Here is a 10,995-nt window from a genome sequence, read left to right on the forward strand (position 1 = left end):
GTAAGTTTTGTTTTAAAGTCTTTCCCATCCGAGGGCTAAAACCATGTGTTGTAAAAAATATGAAATAGTACTGAACGCCGGATGAAAATTATCTTTATCGAAGCCGATGCGGCTTCGATGAAGATAATTTTGTGATAATTTTTTTTGATAATTCGGTGAGAATTCCCCCGATTAGACATATGATGCTCATTTCGAGCTCTTGCTCGCCGAAGCCTATCAATTAAAACGTATTAGCGTTTTATATAATATAGATTAGCCATATGATGCTCACTGCGTGCTCTTGTGCGCCGAATTCAATCAATTAAAAATGAAAACTGTTGCCAGCGCGAGAAAAGAAATGTCATCGGTTTTATTGATACATACGTACGTATTAGCGTTTTATATAATAAGATAGATTAGAAAACAAAAGCGAACAATGCCTATAAAAGAAATAGACAAAAGTATACATTAAATTTAGGCTACTAAGAATTTTTTACCCGCCTCATATCATATTTGCATCATCATCTATCTTAGCGACACCTGTGCTATTTATATAAAGCTGCAAAGACAAATTAAAAAAAAATTTTAAGTTAATTTTAGAATATTTTTTAGCATATGTAAGTTTTTAAAAATTTTGACACATTTCCTTTGATTTGAAATTTATATCAAAGTTCACTTTTGATACAAAAAATCATTAAAGTGTCCACCAATATTATAAAAGAAATTCAGGTTAAAGGTCATCATGCATTGGCGATAAATAAGAGATGGTGCTAAAGACCTTCATATTCCTGGTCTCCGTAAATAAAATTGAAACTGTTTTAACAAATTGTGTTGCTTGTATATTGTGTAATCGTTAATGGGGAAAAAGGGAATTATTTTTACAACCAATCCTTAAAAAAGACATTCCATTAAGCACACTTCATGTAGATTTCTTAAGTCAATTACCTTCCACGAATATGAGTTATCAACATATATTCCCCGTGATAGATGCTTTGCAAAAGTTAAAACAGCAAGCAATAAAGTCGAAATTCTTCAAGAATTATCTCTGATCAAAGGAGGTGCTTTTCTACACAGGAATTTCAAGACTTCTGTCAGTTTCAAATTTTGAACTCATTCTAATAACAGCAATAACTCCAAGAGGAAATGGACAGGTAGAGAGGATTTACAAAACCGTAATCCCCATCCTTACATATACGACTAAATGGTATAAAGACGCGAGCAAACTGCTTCGTGACTTATCTCTGTGGGATTAGTGACGATGAAGAATAATGATAATCACAATTCACAATGGCAATCACTGTTCACTTACGATCATTTATATTTGCAGGACAATTGCGCTGTTTGAACCATCAATGCGCTATTAGGAACACTTTTCTTCATCGGGGGTGTAGACATCGATTTCTACGATGCATAGGGAATTATCGTGCTCATCGCGGGTAAATCCTTAATTTCATATGCTTCGAAATAACCGTCAATCCAAACATCGGATTCGGATCTGCGATGATTGCATAACATCGATATTTTCTGATGTAAGTCCTAACCAAAACTCTAACTCTGGGATCGTCTTATGAATGCAATTCACACTCCTTCGATCGACGTCAAGACGAAAGGAAAATTCGATTGGTGAGTTTTTTTGCCCTAAAATGTCAGGTTCTCATTCTTCTTCCACTGTGATCATGGGTACGCGAAAACCATGCTGTGAAACCACGCCTTCTGTCAAGTGTGATCTAGATTCATGCATTAGAGCTCAGTGAGAATGACCACTTAGCATCTCGATTAATTTGCGTTTATTATTTTTAAATTTATAATCAAAAGTTGGCATCGTTTGATTCCGAATCCGAAAGAAACAGAAAACATGGCGTTCACATTTGCCGCTTTCTGCTATATAGTTGCATTAATACTTACTGCATTCTTAATATTTTTCGCTGTTTATCATGTAAGTTTCTAAATAATTAGACATGGGATTACGAACTTTTTCATTTTTATCACTAGTATTAGTTTGGTAGCAGTTAGTTTTATAAAGTAGTTAATGTTGTCAGTGGTAGTACCAGTCTAATTTCTTTAAAATGTATTAAGTTATGTAAGATATTCTTTTGTAAAGTTGTTTCTTCATGCATGATTATTCAATGTAGATTATTAAGCGCATCCCAATGGCTGATTATCTTTGGTTTAATTTTATAATTTTCTTCCTAGTGTTGGGAAGTTCATTACACAAATTTTTAATAACTGCTACCTATATTTGGATCTCTTTTAGTTTCAGGAAAAAAAAAAAAATACAGAATTACTTAAAATGAGTATTCTTAAGCTAACGAAATTTTAATTAATTTTCTTATAAGGGTAGAACTAGTTTATTTGTTCCTAATTAATTTGTGTTTTGTTTAATTTTAATACTTGGACTAAGAGAACATGGTATTTGAGTATTATTATTACATTTCGAGTATTGTTATTGCATATTAATACCTGGTATGTCGAATAATGTTATTTCATTTTAATCTTCCTTTGTTTGTTTTTTATAGGTTTATTTTCTTATTGTTTAAAATTTTAATTATATTTGTAGGTGATTGTTTTTGAAGAATTAAAGTCAGATTATAAAAATCCTATTGATCAGTGTAACAGCTTAAATCCGGTATGTAATGCCAAAATTGTTTATTGGACTTATTTATTTTGCTATTAAATATTATAATTTATTATGAAATATTGTATTTTATGATCATATTACATTAATGAAATGTTTATTCTTTATGTGAGTTGTTATTTGTCATGCAACTCTTTAGGATTTGAAATATTTCAATTTCGTATTTACAAATTGAATTCATGTATATCATAATTATATGATGTGATCATCATATGGCATTATAAATAATCATGTATGTAATGTTTGATATGTGAATGAATTAATAATCAGGGGTCTGTGTAGGTTTTTCTGAGAGGTACCTATTTTGTGAAAATTAAAAATTATATTAAAAAATCAACTTAAAAATATGGTGAAAATATGGATTTATCGTTTCTTACGAGAAATAAAAATAAAATTTTAAGAAAAAGTAGTTTGTGAAACTACCGTTTTTCCTAAAGTTGAATTTGTGAAGATACAGCTAGACGGTAGTAAATTTGGCTTGGACAGACCCCTGATAATTGTCTTTTAATGTTTTATGAGATGCAGAATATTTCATTTCTGCTGCATATTGATAAGGCACAACTGATGATGTTTCCGGGATATTTTTATTAATTTATACCTGTATACACCTACTAAAGAGCAAAACAAAACTGCCCAGATGTTGTATAACTGGCTATATATTTTGAAAAAATTGTTTTGGTTTGCTAGGGTTGATTATAAGGAAATATGAAATATGTAGTTGCTCCCGTTCTGTGATGTTTTGATTTTAGTTTCTCGTTTAGTTCTTTTGATCTTAGTTGCCAAGACTTGGTGATTATTCTGCCACAGATCACAATATGGAAATCCCCCCACTATAGTTTTTATCTCTCCATTTTGTCCCATTCTGTAGTTTGTAACTTTTGCTTGCCATGGCCAAGTTGTTGCAAAATCTTGGCAATTATAATACATGGTGCATAGTGTTTTTAAAAAGTGCTTATTTTAGATTTTCTTTTTTTAAAGCGCTTAAAGCTGCTTTTTTCACAGGGTGTTTTTAAAAAGTGCTTAATTTTCCCTTTTTGAAAATTAGTTTTTTTTTCTTTTACCATGTCGATTTTCGCTATGTATTATGCATAAGCATGCTTTCCACATTCATTCACAATTCATTCAACCGCATTCATTCAACCGCAATCCATTTCGTCGTACCGTCGGTCCAGTATGAAGGCGCCAATCATTCTACATGTTTGATGAAATACTTGCGAGTCTGTATGTGCGACAACTGAGCTGGTTTCAGTGAGATTATTGCACTTTCATGTGCAACTCTGCTGCATTTTGCAAGATATTCTCAATTTCAGGCTTCATTTTCCGCCCTTTGATATCGAACCGAAAAATCTCTTGATCATTTTATAATGGCTAATATAATCAAGTGAAGAGTTCTTTTTCAGAAACTAATTATTTTATTATGATCATGAAAATTATTTTGACTTTTGTTAATGTATATAGTGCTTAAAAATATTTTTTGAGTGCTTAAAAAGTATTTAAAAGGTGCATATTTTTTGTTGAGTTTGGCTACTCACCCTGTAATAGCACTAGTACTAAAATAGTGATCTCCACAGTGTTTTCTTTGTTAAATTTGGCATCATGGTTTAGATTGCAGAGTAGAAGCAGATTTTTTAACTTGATTTTGGTGACATTTATTTATTAGTCATATTTTTAACATCTTGTATAAAATTTTGTTTCCTCTCGTATTTGTTAATGAAGTCACTGCAGCACCAATTGTCAGTATGCCTAAGTACAACTGCTTAATTCCTGTAATTGGTATTAATTAATAAAATTTATTCAATAATGCTGCAACTTTTGGCTAATTATTCTTGTCTGTTCTAATTTTCTAAGAATAAAAAATATATATCCTCTCTATATGGCAATACAGTTTTAACCTGACAGGGACAGTATTTTTCATGTAAGAAAGCTTTTTTTTAAATTCTTTTTCTTTTGAAAATTTTTGTAAATTATTTTGTGTTATTTTTTTAAAATACGAGTTTAACATATGTGTGAGTGTTTTTTTAATTGATAAAATAATGGAGTAGGGAGTAAAACAAGCTTTCATATAGAGTGGGGGGGGGATTGCAAGAAGTATATTCTAAAACTAACATTTCCTTATGCCTTTTCATTAAAAACTCAGAGCATTATTGTAAATTCCTTATGTTGTTGCAATGTATGTGCGTATTATACGTTGGAGCAACTTCTTTTTTTCAAGAGCTGAATAGGACCAGATACCTTAGAGGTTGGTATTGCAATAGCTCTTTGTAACATGTATTCTTCTCTAGGGTGGTATTTCATATTATGTATTGAATTTAGGAACAATTCATGCGTAACTTACTTATAGAATTTCTAACATTTGTCTAAATATGATTCATTCAAATATCATGTAAAAAACTGAGACACTTATCTCTCTCTATAAATAATAAAATCGGAAGTAGAATGTTAAGTCTATTTAGAATGCATCACAGAAATCTAATAAGCCAGAACCAAATTTCTCTGAAATCTTTTTTCCTGCTGGATCAGTATAAAACGAAGCATGCCATGTAAATGGTATAGATTGTATTTCATTTATAATTATTATTATTTTTTTTTTTTGTGTTTTAATTTTGAATTATTACATTTAAATAAATATTAATGTAATTCATTACTTCCAATTCTTTATTTTTTTTAAAATGAAGGGACTTTAGTAACGATGGTTTCTAGTGTTAGATTTCTTAAGTAGCGTGTCCTTTTCTTAAGTGGTTAAATTTTTCAGTTTAGTAGCTGTCTGCTAAAACAAGGTTTTACTTTCTCTCTATATATCTGTCGTTTATTACCCTTAAATTGGTCTCATCTGGTATTTTCTTAAAAGTTTATTTATACCCTTATTTGTGTTTTTTTCTTGCCACATTTTATTCCAGACACTGATCTGAAAACCTTATTTATTACATTGTTAAAATTCATTTTTTTGGATATCAAATTTTGGTCTTTTTTTATTTGCTAAATGTTTTTAGTCAGAAAAATGAACATTTAGTTCTGTTTTTTAAATATTAATTAAATGTGTATACATATATTTGAAAAGAATTTCTTTATCATTTGACAGAACTATCAGTGATTTCTTTATTGTGTATAAACTCATTGTTAATTTCTAATATCCTAATTTGTGTTTGTTCAAACTAACTATTTCAATTTGTTTAAAACAACTTTAAAATTTGCTGAGCATATTAAATAATTTTTTGTTAATTTGCTGAATCTTATATGTAATTCTTATATTATAAAGTTTGTTGACTTTTATAAAATTTGATTTAGTTATTTCAATAAATAAACTATTTTCTTTACCTTTTCAGCTTGTTTTGCCAGAATACTTTATCCATATACTCTACACGTCATTATTCCTATTTGCTTTTGAGTGGTTCACTGTTTTATTAAATATTCCCATCATTGTATACCATGTTCACAGGTACAGAATTTTATTATGCTATTATGTTGTTTGTATGTTTATTTCTATGATAATCTAATTTACTATTTTAATTTTAAAAGTAAAGGTTTAAAATTATTCAATTTCTTTTCTTGTATATTTCTATGATAATCTAATTTACTATTTTAACACATTATAGTGTGTAAGGAGAATTACTGTTCATGTATTTTACAGAAATATTTGCAAGCTTGATGAATATGTATTGTCTTACATGACTCGCAAATATTTTCTTACCTCTTTTAATAGGGTCAGTATTTTTGCCTTCATTGCTACTTTATCCCTTTGTCTGGTTTTTTTTAATCAATTACATTAATTATGTAATAGTCTGTGACTAAATCCACAAAACAACTGGGATGAATAAGAAAAACATCTTTTAGTTTTCAAATGCGTCTGTTGCTATCAAAACCTAAGATGATACAATGTGTTAAGAGACCAAAATCCTGCTACTGGTCTCGAGTTTTGGCTCACATCTGTAGCACTAATTTTTTTTTAAAACTTTACAAATTTAGATCAGGGACACCTTTTGTTATTTTCTTCTAGTGCTCTTATATTATAAGTTTTATTTAAAAAAAAGCTTTATCTCTATTTCATTTGTAGTTTTAATACAATTATGTTCTCAGTCAGGATGAATTTAAAATTATACTTTATTGAAATGTACTTTACGTATTTTTACCTATTGCAGGTATCGTACTAGACCCTTGATGAGTAGGCCAGGCTTGTATGACCCGACTACTATTATGAATGCTGATCAGTTAAGCAGAGCAATGAAAGAAGGTTGGATTAAGTTAGGCTTTTACATATTGTCATTCTTTTATTATTTATATGGGTAAGTAGGCTTTAAAAAATACTTTTTACTATTTGAGTGAATTGATTTTAACTGTCAAGTACTATATAATTGTGCATTGGAGACCATATTGATCTTTCTTTCTATATTCATACATTTCATGCATTTGTTTCGTACTCTTTTTTTTAAATTTTTACATTACTGTTATGCTATACATAACTATGCATAATAATGTTTATTTGTTGTTGCAGTCTATCCACCCTTATGTCATTGAATTCTACTACCAACCAATCACAAATATATAGCATTACAAGATTATTTTATTTCATTATGTTTTATTGTAATTATTCTACTATAACTACTTTATATAAATAGGGAATTGTTTTGTGTATCTAGTCATCTGTAAATTTATTGATTCCTTATTATCCAATTAATTTGTTTATAAAGTTAACTATTATACTTAGTGTATGAATACAGGTTTGTGGAGTATGTTTTTAAATGCAAATAACTGTGACCTAAATTTCTCCCTAGGTCAACCTGAATCTGTGACCTAAATTTTTCAGAAACCACCCTTAAATTCTGAGATGTGTTTTTAGTGGAGAATAGTCAGATATATATTCTATTAATAGATAATCTTTCAGTAATTACTAATACATTTATTTACATAAATATTATGGTCTGTTAAAAGTTTAGTGTTTTGGCTTTAAAAGAACCATTACTAATTTATCCACCGATACATTTTAAATTTCTGAAGCTTATGTTAATTGATAATTCGAGTAGGCTATTAATTAATAATTTGGCAATAGTTAATAGCTATCTAACATAATCATGCATAATTTGTTAATGCCATACCTTAGTCTTTCTTGGCAAAGTGTTTTATAATATCTAACCCTCACTATAAATTTTAATTTCATGCTGGAAGGAAGCACTCTATTGGGGCTTAGCCCTTTACAGTTAAACCCTTCTTTATATTATCTAAATTTATACTTTTAAAATTAATTTATGCAAAATATTTTGCCAGTTATTTCCAAAAGATGAAAAGAATTGTCATTTATTTAGTGGGTGTTTTGGATGTCCTTTTCAAAATAAAAAATAAAATTTCAAATATGTAATTATCCTACTCTCATGCTGAAATAAAAGCTCATATTAATATTATCACCTAAAGCAACACACTTACACACATCCCATAAAAGCAATTAGTACTTGAATAGAAATTCTATTTTGAATTTAAATTTCTTTTTAGACCTTAGCAACATCACTTTATTTATTTATTTTAGTTTTGCGAAATTGAACTTTTAATGCACACATCAAATATTACTGCTGTAAAACATAGTTTATGTAATACTGCTATTTACAAAGTTTTGTTAATGCCATTAATCAAATTTTGTCTAAGAAGCATACCTGCAATAACTTAAACAAATAACAGTTTGTAGTTTCCCACAACTTAATTTATGCAAATTGAAGATAACTTAGGTTTTGAAGAAACTGTTAAAACTTAAAATAAGCCTGTAGATAATTTAGAATTAAATAATTGCGAATAAATGAGAATGATTGATTCTAATGTTGCTGTCAACAATCTTGACTGCCTAGAATCCATTACGATTTTACCACTAAAAAGTAAGCAAAACCTTCAATGTAAGCATAGTTCCATTTGTTGCATAACGTTAAGCAAAATATAGTGCATTTATCCATTGATTGTTATAATTATTAAACAGTGATGCCATTTATGTAGTTAAAATTTTACTATTGTAATATTTAATTTTGACTGTCTTTTCAGAATGATTTACACCCTTATCTCTAGTGTCTAGAAGCCTCCTATAAAAGAAAATCAATGTCAGCAGCTTTCCTTTGTAAGAAAGTATTTAAATGTTTTTGGAGAAATCTCCTTAGAGATAAATACCCATTTATGTACAAATTGTAAATTCATTGAACTCTTGTTATTCAACTGCTCGTTATACTCCGTGATTATCAGTTATCATTTCTACAACACACACTTCATTCAGAACCTCTTTGTCCAAGAGTAGTTCTTATCTTGTAAATGCATGTATATTTATGGTTGTACACTTATATGATGACATATGAACGATTGTGCTATTGTATTTTATACACTGAATGTTGATTGTTCTCTATTAAATTTTTTTTACCCCTCAAAATATTTTTTCTTGATTTTTTTTTTCAGTTCTGTATTCTTTGTTTCAGCTTTAGTCAATGTAATAGAAACTTTTAAAATTCTTTTGATATTGTTAAAATATTTTTTTGTTGGAAATATAGTTATTGTAGAATTTTTAGTTTTTGAAGATCGACGAGGAATGAGAGATAACAACCAATAAATTAAATGTTGGGTGTATTGGTCTTGGTTTTGACTTTCTAATTATACACATACCTTACAATTATAACTTAAAAATTTTCGAGACAGTTTTTTATTTTATTACATTATTCTAGTATAATACCCTAAAATTTCGAAACTTTGTTCTGATATGTTTTAAAACTGTATTAGCATAATATAATAAAACAGTAGTAACACTGTAAATATATTAGATTTTTTTAACATTATTTTATTTAAATGAATTAAGATAGATTAATAGATGAAAATGCCAGTTTTAATAGCTTTTGAAAAATGTTTAGATTATCTTGTATTATTAGAAATTTCTTAACACAGATATTGTACAGAGTAGTGTCGCATCGACTGATATCCTATGTGGCTCTCCGCTATCAAATGGATGTAAAGAAAAGGAAAGTGATGTGTTCTGCAAATAAACTGAAGTATGCCATATACTTGCCAATATTCATAAGTTAATTGCATGAAAATAGTGTCAGAAAAAGGACCCCCATTTAAATTGATGCTCTCTTGTGGATGTTTCTATAAGTTGCTGAACACTCATTTCAGCAAGTTGTTGTCAGTGTGCAATACTTTCTCAATGTTCTAAATATTCCAATTGAGCACATTGTGGTGAAGAATCCATTACCATGTCAACCATGATTAAAGTTTCGTCTATAATAGAGTTTCACTTCAGTTATTAACTTAGTTTCATATTACTAGGAATTGCCGAAATACCATGTTCTACTGCGTGAATGACTCTATACAATGGTGTTTTTCTCTATTCCTTTTACCATCCAACCAAGCAGTATCTCCGTGCCAGAATCGTGGCGACATTGTCGCAGAACTCTACAGAGTTCTTGCAGTAAGGTTTTACTTTTGGGGAGTAATAATTTTTGGTTTGCTTTTCTGCAGAAATTTACACATAAAATTTGAATTGCAAATTTAAATAATCACTTTTTGAAGCTCTCATTTTATGCCAATATTGTAAATCCAATTTGAGTGTATTTTTGGCAGTTATTGACATTGATTTTCACGTGACTTTTAGATATCCCGATATATATCAGGGCATATGGGAAATTAGAATAGCGCATTTGATTATTTATTTTTTGAAGCAATTATTCTATCGACCTTTTTTTTTTTGGTAGTTATTGCTTTTGATTTCAAAATAGTTTTTACTACCTGATATCTTTTATATGATATTATTTATTACGGCAATCAAATCTTGAAATGAAGCATGCAACTGCTTTCTATAGAGTTCGATTAGCATGATTTCCTCGTCTATCTGTTTTTCGGTAATTACTACTGCAGATTTCATGATATTTTAGTTATTTTTTTAATTAGACGATGTTTTGCAAAATGAGATAACGGAGATAACTAGTGCATCCCCCCTTCCTACAAAATTCGAGAATATTAGAATCCCATAATATTACATTTAAGAAAAATATTACATATTCAATTAAAAAAATTACATTGCTGTTTTGTTTTTGTAAACACAGCATTTTTGATACATTAAATTAGTAACTTACATCTTTGTTATTATTGAAAGTATCTTGCAGAAAGATATTAGTAAAGAGAGTTTTGTTGCAGAAAGCCTGAAAAAATTCTGCCACAGGGGTACTTTGAATACTACTCTAATACTTTAAGTAATTTGGTCTATTTATCGAGAAGGAAGAAAAAATAATTATTTTGTTGCAAATCAAGGAGGAGCCTCTTAATGGCTTTATAGTTTTATCATAAGATTATAAAAATTACTTATGTATAAACTTATTGATGTTAGGTGGAGACCCCCACGCTACATATTAGCTTTGTCAGAAAAGAGGCAC

General features: G+C 29.0%; 1 protein-coding gene across 1 annotated transcript; it reads left to right on the top strand.

The window, feature by feature from the left end:
* The first annotated feature begins 1,760 nt into the window (after positions 1-1,760).
* Positions 1,761-9,199, top strand: LOC107442985 (protein cornichon). The gene is made up of 5 exons (XM_016056706.3): positions 1,761-1,915; positions 2,537-2,605; positions 5,938-6,050; positions 6,751-6,894; positions 8,630-9,199. Exons 1-5 carry the CDS (start codon positions 1,835-1,837, stop codon positions 8,658-8,660), a joined length of 438 nt encoding a protein of 145 aa, XP_015912192.1. The 5' UTR covers positions 1,761-1,834; the 3' UTR covers positions 8,661-9,199.
* Positions 9,200-10,995: the final 1,796 nt, after the last annotated feature.

This window comes from Parasteatoda tepidariorum, chromosome 1 (genome assembly GCF_043381705.1).
Source record: "Parasteatoda tepidariorum isolate YZ-2023 chromosome 1, CAS_Ptep_4.0, whole genome shotgun sequence".
In the NCBI taxonomy this organism is placed as follows: Eukaryota; Metazoa; Arthropoda; class Arachnida; order Araneae; family Theridiidae; genus Parasteatoda; species Parasteatoda tepidariorum.

Coding starts and splice junctions, on each gene's coding strand:
- LOC107442985 (XM_016056706.3), top strand. CDS start 1,835: ATGGCGTTCACATTTGCCGCTTTCTGCTATATAGTTGCATTAATACTT. Junction 1,916..2,536: donor TATTTTTCGCTGTTTATCAT/GTAAGTTTCTAA, acceptor TTATATTTGTAG/GTGATTGTTTTTGAAGAATT. Junction 6,051..6,750: donor ATTGTATACCATGTTCACAG/GTACAGAATTTT, acceptor TACCTATTGCAG/GTATCGTACTAGACCCTTGA.